This window comes from Bombina bombina, chromosome 2 (genome assembly GCF_027579735.1).
Source record: "Bombina bombina isolate aBomBom1 chromosome 2, aBomBom1.pri, whole genome shotgun sequence".
Classification (NCBI taxonomy): domain Eukaryota; kingdom Metazoa; phylum Chordata; class Amphibia; order Anura; family Bombinatoridae; genus Bombina; species Bombina bombina.
In genome coordinates, this window is record NC_069500.1 from 100,023,183 (window position 1) to 100,042,740 (window position 19,558).

General features: G+C 36.1%; 1 protein-coding gene across 3 annotated transcripts in view; it reads left to right on the plus strand.

The window, feature by feature from the left end:
- The window catches only part of RAI14 (retinoic acid induced 14), a 484,372-nt gene that overhangs the window by 447,460 nt on the left and 17,354 nt on the right, over window positions 1–19,558 (plus strand). For all 3 annotated transcript variants that reach the window (XM_053701194.1, XM_053701193.1, XM_053701195.1), the window contains 5 exons: window positions 2,026–2,112; window positions 5,978–6,029; window positions 7,157–7,275; window positions 7,971–9,452; window positions 18,026–18,175. In XM_053701194.1, coding sequence (XP_053557169.1) covers window positions 2,026–2,112; window positions 5,978–6,029; window positions 7,157–7,275; window positions 7,971–9,452; window positions 18,026–18,175 — 1,890 coding nt within the window. The remainder of the gene's footprint in view (window positions 1–2,025; window positions 2,113–5,977; window positions 6,030–7,156; window positions 7,276–7,970; window positions 9,453–18,025; window positions 18,176–19,558) is intronic.

The window sequence follows — 19,558 nt, forward strand, 5'->3', positions numbered from 1 at the left end:
GATACTACTATTGTGATATATTTATTGTTGCAATTTGATTTGAATAATTGTTTTGTATATATTCCACTTTTCGTACTGTGTGTGTGGGGGGAGGGGCCCTCCACACCAACTCCTTTGTTATCTATTTCTATTATTGTGCTAGTAAAAAATAATATTTTTCAAAAAGAGTGCTGAAATCCCTGTCTTTCTTCATCCTGGTTGATTTCTCCTGGATTTCTCCTGTTGATTAAAACATTTCATATATATATATATATATATTTACTGTATATATACATACTTTATATATATTTTGTGATGCTGAAGATTAACTGCATGATAATACATACCTAGATAGCATGGTGTTAGTAAAAATGTTTTTTGATATCTATTACAATTTACACCAAATAGCATTAAACAAGCAGTTGCAGCTGTAACATTATGGTATTCAGGAGAAATAAACTGAGGTATAACTTTAACAAGATAATCTCTGTGTTTCCTCAGTTCTGTCAGTTTGCAAGGTTCTGTTACACACAAAGGGCTCGAGTGCTCCCGTCTCTACCTATAATATGGCTCCAAATGGGACAAGTACCCATTTTATAGCTAGATGGGGGGGGGGGGGTGACATTGGCAATGTGTCTGTTTGTCAGGCAAAGGTTTAAGGATCATGTAGCTTTGCTACTCCAGAAGCTGATGACTTAAAGGGACAAATTGGAATCCACATGGGTACATTTCAGTTTTGAATAGAAACATTTTTGTAATATACATTCGCAAAAATGCTTCTAATAAAAGCTATAGCTGTTTCAGAAGTGTATTTAAGTATGCACCGTGCACCAGCATTTTAAACGCAACACTTGCTAAGAGAGCCTAAGGTGCTTGTACCATCTGGTAATGACTCAATTTGTTAATTGCTGATATGATAAAAAAACACTGGCGCTCTGAGCAGCTGCAATATTTAAAATGCTGGCGCACTGAGAATATCTAGCAATGCTTCACATGCACGTGCAGAGAAAAATGTTAATACTAAAACAGTGATAACTTTTACTAGAAGCATTATTGCCAATACATTTATATTGCAAATATGTTTCTATGCAAAGATGTAATTCATCTACATGCATTTACATTTTGACCGGAATATCCCTTTAACAGCCCATGGTACTACTGCTGCTTCCAGATGGGGCTTACCACTGTCATTTCTGCCCATCTATAATTTTTATTACCATTCATTTTTTGGGACAAACACAATTTTTACACAAAAACAAGAGGTATGTAATTTGTTTTAGTAAATAATATATTAGCTGTCAATCACTCCTTTGTAATAATTAAACATAGTTATCTAGGGCCACTAAAGCTAAAACGTCACATTCTAACATAACAGAGCATGTTATTTTTGCATTAGAATGTCCCTTTAAAGTAAAAATAATTGAATTCAGTATTTAGTTTTATAAAAAAAAGAAAATGTAATAATTTTTATCAAATTTTCTTAAAGGGACAGTAAACCTACAAAATAATATATACATAGTGCAGAATTACATAACATTAGCTTAGTGCCAACTTTATACATCAAAGTATATCAGAGATATTATATTACAAAGTAAAATTTTCCAGAAGCGCATCACGGGCACGCTGTCTAGTCATTAAACTGAATGTAGCTCACTCCCGCTACCAGACCAGAGTAGGAGCAAGCTACATTCAGTTTAATGGCGCAATCGGGCGCGCTGTGACTAGACAGCGTGCCCGCGATGCGCTTAGGAAAAAAAAGACCCGCTCAGTAGAGCCAAGAGCGGCGTTCTGGAAAATTGAACTTTGTGATAAAATATCTCTGTAATACTTTGATGTATAAAGTTTGCGCTAAGCTATTGTTATATACTGCACTGTGTGCAGAATTTTATAACATTATTTTGTAGGTTTACTGTCCCTTTAAGAAAGCAGATCAAATTCTTTGGCATATTTGTAAAGCTTTGGCACACAGCTGTGGCCTCAGAAGTAGCTGTTTGTTCAAAGTGTGTGCATTACTATAATCATCAAATCATATTTGTTTCCTTTTAGCTCAGCGATCTGTCCTCTCCTGTGTCATCCACTTCTACTCCACTGTCTGCAAAAAGCCAGGTTTTTTTTCCAGAGCACACAAGCAAGGTAAAGTTAGAAAATTAATGCAGATTTTTTTTTGTGTGTCTGTGAAATTGACCAACTAACCTGAAGACACAATGGGCTGGTATATTTAAATAGATACTAAACTAAATTTTCTTTTTTCTTTCATGATTCAGACATGCAATTTTAAGAAACTTTTTAATTTACTCAAATTATAAATTGTTCTTCATTCTCTTGCTATCTTTATTTGAAAAGCATGAATGTAAGCTTAGGAGCCGGCCCATTTTTGTTTCAGCACCTGGGTTGCGCTTGCTGATTGGTGACTAAATGTAGCCACCAATCAGCAGGGTGCTGAACCTAAAATGGTCCGGGTCCTTAGCTTAGATTCCTGCTTTTTCAAATAAAGATAGCAAGAGAATGAAGAAAATTGTATAATAGGAGTAAACTAGAAAGTTGCTTAAAATTGCATGCTCTATCTGAATCATGAAAGAAAAAAATTAGGTTTAGTGTCCCTTTAAGCACTCCGCTCTGGCGAGATCATCTAAGACATCTCGTTAGTACTGCAAGGTGTCTCAAAAATGTTTAGAAAGACAAATTGTAGCCTGAGAGCTGTTTATCTAGCAGTGCAGGATTTGGGATATGAAGGAGGGACACATACGTTACAATATAATGCTAAAAAAAAGCCCCCAAAGATTTTGCAAGATTTCTCTTTATGCTTTTAATCATCAGGTCCAATATTAGAAGATGCAAGCTAAAACAGCAGCTTAATTGTTGATTAGCTAGTTTAACAGCAGAAGCATTTACACGATGATCACAAATTATTGCTAACTGATGTATTCAAATATTTGCCTGATAATAAAATGTATTATATAGTATTTTTTTTTTTATATTGTTTAACCTTTTAGGGCCATTATGACGTTTTATTCCGTCCTAACCGTGCTGGGCTTTAGCGCCGTTAGGGCGGAATAAAACTTCCTAGCCCTTTGGCTGTCCTGAAGCCAATGGCACTTACTGTATTTGATTGCGGTCTGGTGGGTGTGCCTAGTGTCATAGGGACGCCCCCTGACCCGATCCCATTACTGAAATCTTGTGATCACGTGCACAATTGCGGGATTTCAATTTGTCTACATCGGAACGTTGTTCCATTGTAGACAAATTGACCCTGTCACTAAAGGGTTAAATGCAGGAAAAGGGGGCAAAATAAATAAAAGTAAATTGGTTTATATTAATATATATACTATTTTTGTGTATGTATATGTATATATATATATATATATATATATATATATATATGTGTGTGTGTTTCTTGGGGGTATCACAGCCAGTGCCTCACCAGCATCTGAGGTCACCGCACGTCACATATATATATATATATATATATATATATATACATATACAACACACAGAGAAAGTTCAGCACTCACTTACATGCTCTCAGCTAAGATTTTAAAGCAAAAATGGAAAGGTTGGTTACCGCATCTGGCCAAATGGGACAAGCCCAGGTACCACGTCAAGGTCCCTTCCAATACCTGGGACACTAAAACAGCCACACAATGCAAGCTCTCAAATCCAAACAAACTGAGAACAAGGGAAGGGTGCACAGGCTTATGTAATCACCCTAGACATATACAAAACACGGAAGGAGACTGCACTCTCATACCGGACCGGGTACACATCCCATGACCCTGCAACATGCTCAGCCCTGGGTGCTCACCGGCACTCACAGAAACCTGTGCTGTCCCCAGAGTCACAGGCAGTTAACCTTGATGTGGTACCTGAGCTTGTCCCTTTTGGCCAGATGCGGAAACTAACCTTTCCATTTTTGCTTTAAAATCTTAGCTGAGAGGTTGTAAGTGAGTGCTGGACTTTCTCTGTGTGTTGTATTAATTTGTTTTGTAATTTTCCCTATGGTTCTTGCACCCAGACCTGTTTGGGGTTAACTGCCTTGGACTCTGGGGACAGCACAGCTTTCTGTGAGTGCTGGTGAGCACCCAGGGCTGAGCATGTTGCAGGGTCATGGGATGTGTACCCGGTCCGGTATGAGAGTGCAGTCCCCTTCCGTGTTTTGTATATATATATATATATATATATATATATATATATATATATATATATATATATATATATATATATATATATATATAATATAATGCATCAGCACTCCATTTATATGTAATTACTTCCCACAAATGGAAGGCTAATGGGGAAACCCCCAAAATTATACACCTTCCACCTGTGCACGGAGAGTTAATAAATTGAATGTCAAGTCAAAAAAGGAAATTAGTAACTCTTAATCCAGCACATAGGGATAAGTAAAGAAAATAAAGTACAATGGATTAGTACTACCTATAGAAAACACAGGCAATTTACAGGTCAAGTTATAAATCACTTTATCCAAAGATCCAAATCAAAAGCAACAAAACATAGTATACATAATCAAAATCATTGTGGCAACAAAATTAAATTAGCTGAAAGTCCCTTTTAGAACTGTGAGTCGTATTAAGGAACCCTATATAGAGGCCTCTATTCCAGGGCATATATAAGAAATGCTTCCTGGATAACTTGTGAGACAACTACGTCCCATATATAGGTCTCCATTATTCTGAAAACGACCTGCAAGTAGTAAAAGTCTGTTTGAGGAGACAAGTAATGTGAACAGTTCCGTTGTTAATATCAAATTTTCACCACAGTGGTAATCACAGTGTTCACCATTAACCCAAGATCGACTTAGCGGAGTTGTATTCAACATGATACCTGGGACCAACTGACCGCCGCAGTAGCTGCTGTGTAAGTAGCGATATTACTGAACACTGTAAAATTACCTGTCTTGCAACAATTAATCCTAAGTCGATCTTGGGTTAATGGTTAACACTGTGATTACCACTGTGGTGAAAATTTGATATTAACAACGGAACTGTTCACATTACTTGTCTCCTCAAACAGACTTTTACTACTTGCAGGTCGTTTTCAGAATAATGGAGACCTATATATGGGACGTAGTTGTCTCACAAGTTATCCAGGAAGCATTTCTTATATATACCCTGGAATAGAGGCCTCTATATAGGGTTCCTTAATACGACTCACAGTTCTAAAAGGGACTTTCAGCTAATTTAATTTTGTTGCCACAATGATTTTGATTATGTATACTATGTTTTGTTGCTTTTGATTTGGATCTTTGGATAAAGTGATTTATAACTTGACCTGTAAATTGACTGTGTTTTCTATAGGTAGTACTAATCTATTGTACTTTATTTTCTTTACTTATCCCTATGTGCTGGATTAAGAGTTACTAATTTCCTCTTTTGACTTGACATATATATATATATATATATATATATATATATATATATATATATATATATATATATATATATACACCGCATAATTTTTTTGTTTGTTTGTTTTTTAAACTTGTATTTGCTTGAAGTAATCTCATGTTAACGGACCATTCAATATACTAGAATTGCATAGCCAATAAGAGCATAATAAAAAGACTAATTTAACATTTGCAATAAAAAATAAAAAAAATCTATTAATGTTCAAAGAATCTTCTAGTAGGAGAAAATTAAACATTCAGCACAATGTCCCTTTAAGCCTGTTAAGCGTAAGAGATTTAGGGCTATTGAATCTAGGATTAGAACATAATTTAACATCTAGGGCTGGATTGTGTTGGGCAGCAAGTGATATAGATCTTTTAGAATAGAAGCCAATGAATTCCAGCGAAACTTGGTGTCCATATTAACCCATAGACTGCCAGTAAGGGCTGCTACTCAACTCATCCCATAGTAATATGATGTACTCCTCTTATGCCAGCCATGTGGTCAGAGGAAGTTTTTTAACCTGACCCAGATGTAAGTGAATGGCCCAAACCTATTTTTATTGACTACTAAAATATAATATTTTTTCCCAGGACGAGAATACTTACCAGCGAGAATATAAGGACAGACTAAGTGACAGCACAGGTAAGCAAGCTATTACTAATTAATACTGACATTTCATTCCTTACATATATAATGCTTTAGGCGATAAAGATCATATTTGAATTTTTAAACCGCTACAAATAAATACATTGAATAACTTTTTTATTTATGTAAAGCCAAACATATTGTGCAGTGCTGTTGAGTTTTTGAGAATCGGGTCCATAATGAGAATGAATTCCAAAGTGAAATTGTAGGTGTGGATGAATAAATAGAATAGTAAAAAATGGATAGATTATCCGGGGACGGAACTACAGGGGGTGCAGAGGTCGCAACTTAGATTCTTGCACCTGGGCCCTGTGGTTTCTAGTTACGCCTCTGAGATTAACTATTTTATATTTGAAAAGCGCTATTAAGAAAACTATCTCTCAGTTCTTGGCATGTCATGGTACCAGCACCTATCCTGGTTTTACCTGGACATTACCAGTATCTTGAGATGTACCCTGATATGTTGTACATCATTTTGAGTAAAAAAAAATTCACTGCCAATATTCCAATCTCATAGAGAACTCTTGCAGTATTTATGTGTTATACAAGGCTCTTAGCTAGATGGAAGGTTTTGAATAATCAAGTTTTAGGAGTCCTGTTTGTGTAAAGGGTCTTTTCATATGCAGGGGAGGGAGGGGGGAGCGTCTGCTTTCACTGGGTGTTCCAGTCAACCTAATCAAAAGTGCTAAACTGGGAGCTTCTAAGTAAGTTTTTAAAAGGTTTCATATTGGATTTTTAGATCAGCATCTGTGCATATTATTATTTATAGTAATGTCTATTACATGCATTTATATGAAAATTGGTGCATAATTTCCCTTTAAGGAAGATTTTAAACGTGCTGATTGGCTCGTGTTTTAACCAATCTGTGCCTGTGTTAGTGTAGATATCACCACTGTTGATGTGCCAATCTCAGCATTTAAAAAAAAAAATGGATTCTGTCTTTCTGCTTAGTGCAATTTGCTACAAACGATTGATATGGCCCATTATTCTTTTAATTATTATTCTAAGCTATTTGCTATACACCGTGTTAATATTTATTTCCATTAAAATCCACACCTTAATTGTGCTATTTATGTGAATACACAAGAGCAATGAAAGTAATATAAGAATTGTTATTATTTCAGGGACAGACAGTCTGCTGGATGTTAGTTTGGAAGCTGAGCACCAAGATACGGTCTCACTGCTACAGGCAAAACTCGCAGCTCTAACGTTACAAAATAAGGAATTGCAAGAAAAATTAAAGGTATGTGGAATGTGTATAATTTTCATGTTGTGCATGAACATATACAGTATATATATATTTTAAACAATTGTGTTGATCGAATTATACAATTAAAGGCAACTACCATCAAAAGACCACTCTTCAAATCTAGTATAAGGTTGGAAGTGAGTAACATCACAGTATTGATTAGTACCACACATATTAAAATGTTTTAAAAGGGATATGAAACCCAAATTTTTTCTTTTGTTATTCAGGCAGAGCCTACCATTTTAAAAAAAAATTTCAGTTTACTTCTATCTTCTAATTTGATTAGTTCCTATGATATTCTTTGTTGAAGAGATTCCTAGGTCGGTGTCTGGAGCACTATATGGCAGGAAATTGTGCTCTCGCAAATGGATAACATTCTTGCAAAGCTGCTTGCCATATAGTTCTCCAGACATGGACAGTTTCCTGAGCTTATGTTTCTACTTTTCAACAAAAGATACTAAGAGAACCAAGAAAAATTGATCATAGAAATTAATTAGAAAGTTGTTTAAAATTGTATACTCTATCTGAATCGCAAAAGCATTTTTTTCGGGTTTCATATCCCTTTAAGTCATTATATTGTAAGGGTTCCTGGAGGATTTTCTACATATACATTCTACACAAATGCATATTACTATTTGTGTATTTTTGCGTGATATAAAGCAATACATTTATATGGTGTTTATCCACAGGAGAAGACCAGTAATGAAGCAGTAATGGATATTAGCTGTGACTCGTATCATTCTACGAACACAGATTTAAATGTATCTGCTGCCAAACCCCAAGATGAAATATCACCTACAGGTGCCTCAGATAATTCAGATCTTTCATTTGAGTCTCAGCCTGAAATAGCAAGCAGTGAATTTAAAGTAATGCAGCTTGAGAAAACTATAGAAGACCTGCAGATTAAATTGGACCTTTCTGAAGCAGAGAGAAAGAAATTAGATGCCCAGATCCAGCCTGTTTCTACATCCCTTTGTCAATCTTTAAGTGAAGAGGTTGTAGATGAACCTTCAGATCTGGCCCAAAGTGTTCAAGAACCAGTAAAAGAAAATAAAGACACACTGCAGAATTTCCAACAAATGTCAGAAGTGTGTCAGGCTAACAATGACAATACAGAAGCGAGTCAAGAAAATGTAATTACTGAAGAGCTTAAATTACTAAAAATAGAGTATGGGGTTGTCTTAGAAGCAAATGAAAGGAAAGAGAAGGAGATAAAAGATCTACAACATCAAATTGATGTTATGAAACAAAACGTGGTCAACCTGGTATCCATGGAAAAACTTAAGGAAATGGAAAAGTCCTATCATACTATGATAGAAACAATTAACGAAGAGAAAACTAAATATAAAGAAGAACTGGAAGAAATAAGATCACAGAAAGAATTAGAAAGTCGGAAGGAGAGACATGTATCAGATGATGACGTGAAGGTAAATGAAGCAATGGCCAAAACTATTGAGCAGTTGAACAAACAAGTAAGCGAGCTGACGTTATTGTACAATGAAGCCCAGACTGAAATAAGTAAGACTCAACAGGCTTCACAAGATATCACATCCAACTTTATCCATAAAGATGAGCATAATCAAATTGTACAGGAGATTATGGAATGCAAAGACAAAGTGGAGATGGATTTCACTGACTTGAAGGAAAAATATGCAGTAACGTTACAGGAAGTGCATAATCTGGAGGAACAATTAGATGATGAGAAGTTGGCATCAGACAGTATGCAAATTGTTGCAACTTTAAAAAGCACCATTAATGACCTGGAAGCAGAAAGAAATAACCTCAGAGAACACCTGTCTATCCAGGAATCTAAGGTTAAGAGTTTGCAAGAGGATTTAATAGAAGAAAAATCTATTATCCAAGAAACAATGGTCACTAAAAAGTCATTTGAAGAACTGCAGACATCCCTAGAAAAGGAAATAAGCATGCTGTCTACTGAACTGGAAGACCTGATGACGGAAAAAGAAAAGCTATCTATGGACAATGCACATGTTAAACAGGAGCTTTTACAGTTAAAAGGTGAAAGTGATGCTGTTCAATCCCAATTTAAAGCAAAAGAACAAGAAGTTAATGAATACCGTCTGAAATATGATAAGGCTCTGGAAGCTCTGAATGAGATGAAGAAATCTTCAGAAAATACTTTAAGATTAGATGAAGACAAAGATAAAAAGGTGAGCGATTAAATGGACATTTTATCTTTGTTTTACCAGTTAGAGAAAAATGTAAATGAACTGCTGCACTGATTACGCAGGGTGAGGGTTTTGGATCATATGGGATGCACTCTGGCTTCTCTAGGGGCAGTGGAAAAATATGTTTTTACAGTTAAAGGACCAGTCAACACAGTAGATTTGCATAATCAACAAATGCAAGATAACAAGACAATGCAATAGCACTTAGTCTGAACTTCAAATGAGTAGTAGATTTTTTTCTGACAATTTTAAAAGTTATGTCTTTTTCCACTCCCCCTGTACCATGTGACAGCCATCAGCCAATCACAAATGCATACACGTACCATGTGACAGCCATCAGCCATTCACAAATGCATACACACTTATCTTTGCACATGCTCAGTAGGAGCTGGTGACTCAAAAAGTTTAAATATAAAAAGACTGTGCACATTTTGTTAATGGAAGTAAATTGGAAAGTTGTTTAAAATGGCATGTTCTACCTGAATAATGAAAGTTTAATTTTGATTGAGTGTCCCTTTAATATACAGTGGGTAAAATTATTAATGTGTTTATATTACTTAGATTTTTTCCTATAACGCAAAATTTGACACATGAATTTATTATCCTTCACCACTCCAACATTCTTTATAATAAGGGACAAACCAACCCTGGAGCAGTTTGTTTTAATAATGAATAAGTTAAAGGGACAGTCAAGTCCAAAATAAGCGTTTATGATTCAAATAGGGCATGTAATTTTAAACAACTTTCCAATGTACTTTTATAACTAATTTTGCTTTGTTCTCTTGGTATTCTTATTTGAAAGCTAAACCTAGGTAGGCTCATATGCTAATTTCTTAGACCTTGAAGGCTGCCTCTTATGTTACTGCATTTTGACAGTTTTTCACCGCTAGTGGACGTTAGTTCATGTGTGTCACATAGATAACATTGAGCTCACGCACGTGAAGTTACCTAGGAGTAAGCACTGATTGGCTAAAATGCAAGTCTGTCAAAAGAACTGAAATAAGGGGGCAGTCTGCAGAGGCTTAGATATAAGGTAATGACAGAGGTAAAATGTGTATTAATATAACAGTGTTGGTTATGCAAAACTGGAGAATGGGTAATAAAGGGATTATCTATCTTTTTAAACAACAACATTTTTGGTGTTGACTGTCCCTTTAAGGAGAGAGTATGTTTCAAAGGAATAGGGGATGGTACACAATATCTGATAGGGAGTGAGCAGTCAGAGGAAATTCTTCTGGATGTTTGGTTATATAGGAGATACATTGATGTTATAAAAAAAAAATGGTAATCCATTATCTGTTAATTATTTAATTGTGCATAACCTTTCCTCACAACCTAATTGATATACTGGTATCATTATCGTTCTATGTGTCTTTTGTATATAATATCTTCAATAGCTCAGGCAAATTATTTGTCAGTTAACTGTGTTAATGGTGAATACTTGGAAGAGATATGATATTTTAATATAAGATTATCCCATACTTTAAAAGTTACAGAATGTATTGTCCTTTTAATTATTTTATACAAGGCCATTACAACAATTTAATATATATTTAGGCTGATAAAATCCTGTCAATTTATGTTCAATACACAAGCAGAACACAATACCATATTATAAAAAAAACTCAAAAATAACATGGCACATAATTTTTTAACAAATCTTTTAAATATTCAGCATTTATTAATGCCAAAATATCTTGTTAACATAAATTCACAAAAGCTGTGTGTTTTTTTTTTTTTTTTGTTTGTTTGTTTGTTTGACAAACCCTTTGTAAGTTTTGAAATAACCATTGTACCTCTATAATATTTTAATATAAAATTTTCACCAGCTGCTGCTTAATGAGGAATTCTTGTATCCTGTGTTCCTGCGCACAATATCTGCGGGTACAGTGGTGAAATACAGAGTGTAACCTGCATTCCTGTGATCAAATATGTGTTTACTCCTTTTATAAAAAATATTTCTAATCCTGTAAATATTTGAAGTTGTAAACTTTTTTTTATAATATTTAAATAATCACCATCTATAAGTTTATGTAAAAAGGCAAAAGTAATCCCATTTTTTTTCTTAAATGAAGTGCAGTACAGTGTATATTTTTCTCTAAATGAAGTGCAGTACAGTGTATAATTTTTCTCTAAATGAAGAGCAGTACAGTGTATATTTTTCTCTAAATGAAGAGCAGTACAGTGTATATTTTTCTCTAAATGAAGAGCAGTACAGTGTATATTTTTCTCTAAATGAAGAGCAGTACAGTGTATATTTTTCTCTAAATGAAAAGCAATACAGTGTATATTTTTTCTTAAATGAAGTGCAGTACAGTGTATATTTTTCTCTTAATGAAGAGCAGTACAGTGTATATTTTTCTCTTAATGAAGTGCAGTACAGTGTATATTTTTCTTAAATGAAGTGCAGTACAGTGTATATTTTTCTCCAAATGAAGTGCAGTACAGTGTATATTTGTCCTAAATGAAGTGCAGTGTAGTGTATATTTTTCTCCAAATGAAGTGCAGTACAGTGTATATTTTTCTCCAAATGAAGAGCAGTGCAGTGTATATTACTTTCATGTAATTAGCAAGAGTCCATGAGCTAGTGAAGTATGGGATATACATTCCTACCAGGAGGGGCAAAGTTTCCCAAACCTCAAAATGCCTATAAATACACCCCTCACCACACCCACAAATCAGTTTTACAAACTTTGCCTCCTTTGGAGGTGGTGAAGTAAGTTTGTGCTAGATTCTACGTTGATATGCGCTCCGCAGCAGGTTGGAGCCCGGTTTTCCTCTCAGCGTGCAGTGAATGTCAGAGGGATGTGAAGAGAGTATTGCCTATTTGAATTCAATGATCTCCTTCTACGGGGTCTATTTCATAGGTTCTCTGTTATCGGTCGTAGAGATTCATCTCTTACCTCCCTTTTCAGATCGACGATATACTCTTATATATACCATTACCTCTACTGATTCTCGTTTCAGTACTGGTTTGGCTTTCTACTACATTTAGATGAGTGTCCTGGGGTAAGTAAGTCTTATTTTTGTGACACTCTAAGCTATGGTTGGGCACTTTATATAAAGTTCTAAATATTTGTGTTTAAACATTTATTTGCCTTGATTCAGGATGTTCAATATTCCTTATTTCAGACAGTCAGTTTCATTATTTGGGATAATGCATTTGAATAATCAATTTTCTTACCTTAAAATTTGTCTTTTTTCCCTGTGGGCTGTTAGGCTCGCGGGGGCTGAAAATGCTTCATTTTATTGCGTCATTCTTGGCACAGACTTTTTTGGCGCAAAAATTTTTCTTTGTTATTTCCGGCGTCGTACTTGTCGCCGGAAGTTGCGTCATTTTTGACGTTTTTGCGCCAAAAATGTTGGCGGTACCGGATGTGGCGTCATTTTTGCCGCTAAAAGCATTTAGGCGCCAAATAATGTGGGCGTCTTTTTTGGCGCCAAAAAATATGGGCGTCATTATTGTCTCCACATTATTTAAGTCTCATTGTTTATTTGCTTCTGGTTGCTAGAAGCTTGTTCACTGGCATTTTTTCCCATTCCATTTAAGGAATTTGATCAATTTTGCTTTATATGTTGTTTTTTCTTTTACATATTGCAAGATGTCTCAGATTGATCCTGAATCAGAAGATACTTCTGGAAAATCGCTGCCTGATGCTGGATCTACCAAAGTTAAGTGTATTTGCTGTAAACTTATGGTATCTGTTCCTCCAGCTGTTGTTTGTAATGAATGTCATGACAAACTTGTTAATGCAGATAATATTTCCTTTAGTAATGTTACATTACCTGTTGCTGTTCCATCAACATCTAATACTCAGAGTGTTCCTGTTAACATAAGAGATTTTGTTTCTAAATCCATTAAGAAGGCTATGTCTGTTATTCCTCCTTCTAGTAAACGTAAAAGGTTTTTTAAAACTTCTCATTTTTCAGATGAATTTTTAAATGAACATCATCATTCTGATTCTGATAATGATTCCTCTGGTTCAGAGGATTCTGTTTCAGAGGTTGATGCTGATAAATCTTCATATTTATTCAAAATGGAATTTATTCGTTCTTTACTTAAAGAAGTCTTAATTGCATTAGAAATAGAGGATTCTGGTCCTCTTGATACTAAATCTAAACGTTTAAATAAGGTTTTTAAATCTCCTGTAGTTATTCCAGAAGTTTTTCCTGTCCCTGATGCTATTTCTGAAGTAATTTCCAGGGAATGGAATAATTTGGGTAATTCATTTACTCCTTCTAAACGTTTTAAGCAATTATATCCTGTGCCATCTGACAGATTAGAGTTTTGGGACAAAATCCCTAAGGTCGATGGGGCTATCTCTACTCTTGCTAAACGTACTACTATTCCTACGGCAGATAGTACTTCCTTTAAGGATCCTTTAGATAGGAAAATTGAATCCTTTCTAAGAAAAGCTTACTTATGTTCAGGTAATCTTCTTAGACCTGCTATATCTTTAGCGGATGTTGCTGCAGCCTCAACTTTTTGGTTGGAAGCTTTAGCGCAACAAGTAACAGATCATAATTCTCATAGCATTGTTAATCTTCTTCAACATGCTAATAATTTTATTTGTGATGCCATCTTTGTTATCATTAGGGTTGATGTCAGGTATATGTCTCTAGCTATTTTAGCTAGAAGAGCTTTATGGCTTAAAACTTGGAATGCTGATATGTCTTCCAAGTCAACTTTGCTTTCCCTTTCTTTCCAGGGTAATAAATTATTTGGTTCACAGTTGGATTCTATTATTTCAACTGTTACTGGGGGGAAAGGAACTTTTTTACCACAGGATAAAAAATCTAAAGGTAAATTTAGGTCTACTAATCGTTTTCGTTCCTTTCGTCACAATAAGGAACAAAAGCCTGATCCTTCCCCTACAGGAGCGGTATCAGTTTGGAAACCATCTCCAGTCTGGAATAAATCCAAGCCTTTTAGAAAGCCAAAGCCAGCTCCCAAGTCAACATGAAGGTGCGGCCCTCATTCCAGCCCAGCTGGTAGGGGGCAGATTACGATTTTTCAAAGAAATTTGGATCAGTTCGATTCACAATCTTTGGATTCAGAACATTGTTTCACAAGGGTACAGAATAGGCTTCAAGATAAGGCCTCCTGCAAGAAGATTTTTTTCTTTCCCGTGTCCCAGTAAATCCAGTGAAGGCTCAAGCATTTCTGAAATGTGTTTCAGATCTAGAGTTGGCTGGAGTAATTATGCCAGTTCCTGTTCTGGAACAGGGGCTGGGGTTTTACTGAAATCTCTTCATTGTACCAAAGAAGGAGAATTCCTTCAGACCAGTTCTGGATTTAAAAATATTGAATCATTATGTAAGGATACCAACATTCAAAATGGTAACTATAAGGACTATCCTGCCTTTTGTTCAGCAAGGGCATTATATGTCCACAATAGATTTACAGGATGCATATCTGCATATTCCGATTCATCCAGATCACTATCAGTTTCTGAGATTCTCTTTCCTAGACAAGCATTACCAGTTTGTGGCTCTGCCGTTTGGCCTAGCAACAGCTCCAAGGATTTTTACAAAGGTTCTCGGTGCCCTGCTATCTGTAATACGAGAACAGGGTATTGTGGTATTTCCTTATTTGGACGATATCTTGGTACTTGTTCAGTCTTCACATTTAGCAGAATCTCATACGAATCGACTTGTATTGTTTCTTCGAGAACATGGTTGGAGGATCAATTTACCAAAAAGTTCATTGATTCCTCAGACAAGGGTAACCTTTTTAGGTTTCCAGATAGATTCAGTGTCCATGACTCTGTCTCTGACAGACAAGAGACGTCTAAAATTGGTTTCAGCTTGTCGAAACCTTCAGTCTCAATCATTCCCTTCGGTAGCCTTATGCATGGAAATTCTAGGTTTTATGACTGCTGCATCGGACGCAATCCCCTTTGCTCGTTTTCACATGCGACCTCTTCAGCTCTGTATGCTGAACCAGTGGTGCAGGGATTATACAAAGATATCTCAATTAATATCTTTAAAACCGATTGTACGACACTCTCTGACGTGGTGGACGGACCACCATCGTTTAGTTCAGGGGGCTTCTTTTGTTCTTCCGACCTGGACTGTGATTTCAACAGATGCAAGTCTGACAGGTTGGGGAGCTGTTTGGGGGTCTCTGACAGCACAAGGGGTTTGGGAATCTCAGGAGGTGAGATTACCAATCAACATTTTGGAACTCCGTGCAATTTTCAGAGCTCTTCAGTCATGGCCTCTTCTAAAGAGAGAGTTGTTCATTTGTTTTCAGACGGACAATGTCACAACCGTGGCATATGTCAATCATCAAGGAGGGACTCACAGTCCTCTGGCTATGAAAGAAGTATCTCGAATACTGGTATGGGCGGAATCCAGCTCCTGTCTAATTTCTGCGGTTCATATCCCAGGTATAGACAATTGTGAAGCGGATTATCTCAGTCGCCAAACGTTACATCCGGGCGAATGGTCTATTCACCCAGAGGTTTTTCTTCAGATTGTTCAAATGTGGGGACTTCCAGAAATAGATCTGATGGCTTCTCATCTAAACAAGAAACTTCCCAGGTATCTGTCCAGATCCAGGGATCCTCAGGCGGAGGCAGTGGATGCATTGTCACTTCCTTGGAAGTATCATCCTGCCTATATCTTTCCGCCTCTAGTTCTTCTTCCAAGAGTGATTTCCAAGATTCTAAAGGAGTGCTTGTTTGTTCTGCTGGTGGCTCCAGCATGGTCTCACAGGTTTTGGTATGCGGATCTTGTCCGGATGGCCACTTGCCAACCGTGGACTCTTAAGACCAGACCTTCTATCGCAAGGTCCTTTTTTCCATCAGGATCTCAAATCCTTAAATTTTAAGGTATGGAGATTGAACGCTTGATTCTCAGTCAGAGGTTTCTCTGACTCTGTGATTAATACTATGTTACAGGCTCGTAAATCTGTATCTAGGAAGATATATTATCGAGTCTGGAAGATTTACATTTCTTGGTGTTTTTCTCATCATTTTTCTTGGCATTCTTTTAGAATTCCTAGAATTTTACAGTTTCTTCAGGATGGTTTGGATAAAGGTTTGTCTGCAAGTTCCTTGAAAGGACAAATCTCTGCTCTTTCTGTTCTTTTCCACAGAAAGATTGCTAGTCTTCCTGATATTCATTGTTTTGTACAAGCTTTGGTTCGTATAAAACCTGTTAAGTCAATTTCTCCTCCTTGGAGTTTGAATTTGGTTCTGGGGGCTCTTCAAGCTCCTCCGTTTGAACCTATGCATTCGCTGGACATTAAATTACTTTCTTGGAAAGTTTTGTTTCTTTTGGCCATCTCTTCTGCTAGAAGAGTTTCTGAATTATCTGCTCTTTCTTGTGAGTCTCCTTTTCTGATTTTTCATCAGGATAAGGCGGTGTTGCGAACTTCTTTTAAATTTTTACCTAAGGTTGTGAATTCTAACAACATTAGTAGAGAAATTGTGGTTCCTTCATTGTGTCCTAATCCTAAGAATTCTAAGGAAAGATCGTTGCATTCTTTGGATGTAGTTAGAGCTTTGAAATATTATGTTGAAGCTACTAAAAATTTCCGAAAGACTTCTTGTCTATTTGTTATCTTTTCCGGTTCTAGGAAAGGTCAGAAGGCCTCTGCCATTTCTTTGGCGTCTTGGTTAAAGTCTTTGATTCATCATGCTTATGTCGAGTCGGGTAAAACTCCGCCTCAAAGGATTACAGCTCATTCTACTAGGTCAGTTTCTACTTCCTGGGCATTTAGGAATGAAGCTTCGGTTGATCAGATTTGCAAAGCAGCCACTTGGTCTTCTTTGCATACTTTTACTAAATTCTACCATTTTGATGTGTTTTCTTCTTCTGAAGCAGTTTTTGGTAGAAAAATACTTCAGGCAGCTGTTTCAGTTTGGTTCTTCTGCTTATAATTTCAGTTTTTTTTCATTATAAGATTTAAACTTTGTTTTGGGTGTGGATTATTTTCAGCGGAATTGGCTGTCTTTATTTTATCCCTCCCTCTCTAGTGACTCTTGCGTGGAAGATCCACATCTTGGGTATTCATTATCCCATAGGTCACTAGCTCATGGACTCTTGCTAATTACATGAAAGAAAACATAATTTATGTAAGAACTTACCTGATAAATTCATTTCTTTCATATTAGCAAGAGTCCATGAGGCCCACCCTTTTTGTGGTGGTTATGATTTTTTTGTATAAAGCACAATTATTCCAATTCCTTATTTTTTTATGCTTTCGCACTTTTTTCTTATCACCCCACTTCTTGGCTATGCGTTAAACTGATTTGTGGGTGTGGTGAGGGGTGTATTTATAGGCATTTTGAGGTTTGGGAAACTTTGCCTCTCCTGGTAGGAATGTATATCCCATACGTCACTAGCTCATGGACTCTTGCTAATATGAAAGAAATGAATTTATCAGGTAAGTTCTTACATAAATTATGTTTTTTCTCTAAATGTAGTGCAGTACAGTGTATCTTCTTTGAAATTGGTTTGGAACATATCAGTGTTCTTATCAGTCATACAATATTTTTTTTTATATTTATCCAGACAAATTAATATATTTCACAAATCTTTTCTAGATAAATGAGTTATCCAAGGAAGTCAGCAAATTAAAGGAGGCGCTGAACAGTCTTTCACAACTTTCGTTTTCATCGAACACATCCAAGAGGCAGAGTCAGCAGCTGGAAGCTGTGCAGCAGCAGGTGAAGCAGTTGCAGAATCAGCTGGTGGTAAGTGCGTGACCTAATGAGCATTAGTGTGAAATACACAGCCTCTCTAATTACTGTGCTTATAGATTTATAATGAACAATTAGCAATAGTTATGCGGCTATGGGACAAATGATGAAAAATGTAGTAAAACTAAAAGATGAACTGAACCAAGAATTATCAATTTAAAATGATGCTATGAGTAACCCCTTGGCGGCCAAACACAGTTGTAACTCAGTATCATACAGTAGCCATCTCAAGTACTCCCTTAAAATCTATGATTATTATTTTAAAGGAACACTAAACCCAATTTTTTTCATTCTTGATTTAGACAGAACATACAATTTAAAACAGATTTCCAATTTACTTCTATTATCTAATTTGCTTCAGTCTCTTGATATACTTTGTTCAAAAGCATATCTAAAAAGGCTCAGTAGCTGATGATTGGTGGCTGCACATAAATGCCTTGTGTGACTGGTTCACCCATGTGCATTGCTATTTCTTTAACAAAGAATATCTAAAGCATGAAGCAAATTAGATAATAGAAGTAAATTGGAAAGTTGTTTAAAATTGTATGTTCTATCTGAATCATGAAAGAACATTTTTGGTTTCATGTCCCTTTAAGTTTTAGTTTTACATATGTGTTGGAGCCTTTTATTATTACACCTTTACTTGTTTTTAGAAAATGTTTATCAAATGATTTAGCTGCAAAATCCCAGTAGACTTTAAAGGTGATTTAAATTTTTTTTTAAAAACAAATCATTAGATAAACTTTTCTAAAGGATTGTGATCGACCCTTGTGTGTGTAACCCCTGATAAGTGGTTAAACACACCCTCAAAAGCAGCACCAGAGCAGCAATGCACTAGTTGGAGCTAGCTGAGCCAATATAAAGAAGCATATGTGTGTAGCAACCAATCATCAGCTAGCTGAAAATAATTTATTGCTGCTCCTGAGCCTACTCAGGTATGCTCTTCTACAAAGGATACCAAGATAATCAAGTACATTTGATAACATAATTAAAACTTAGATAATTGTGAATGTAAATGTAGATAGTGAATATTTCATGAAGACACAAGTCTTCTGCTGACAGAACTATGGATGTTCAGTTGGCAGAGCTGGGCTGTCTTTGGGGCATAGCTAGATTATTTGGTTTGTAGAGAGTTGGTCCAGTGGTGTGGCCAAGCATAAGGTGAAAGTGAGGTGCAATGTTTACCCTCCTACTCAGCCCAGCAGAGTGCACCTGCATAGAACCACCACAGTAGTAGCGTTACCTTAGCCTTTTTATCAGCTTCCCGGTATATTAATGCCCATGGCATTTGGCAGAGTCCATAGATTGTTACACGTATATCATATCCTTGGCATGGGATTTAGAATTATAAAGTAATCATGTCAAGTAACACGTTTG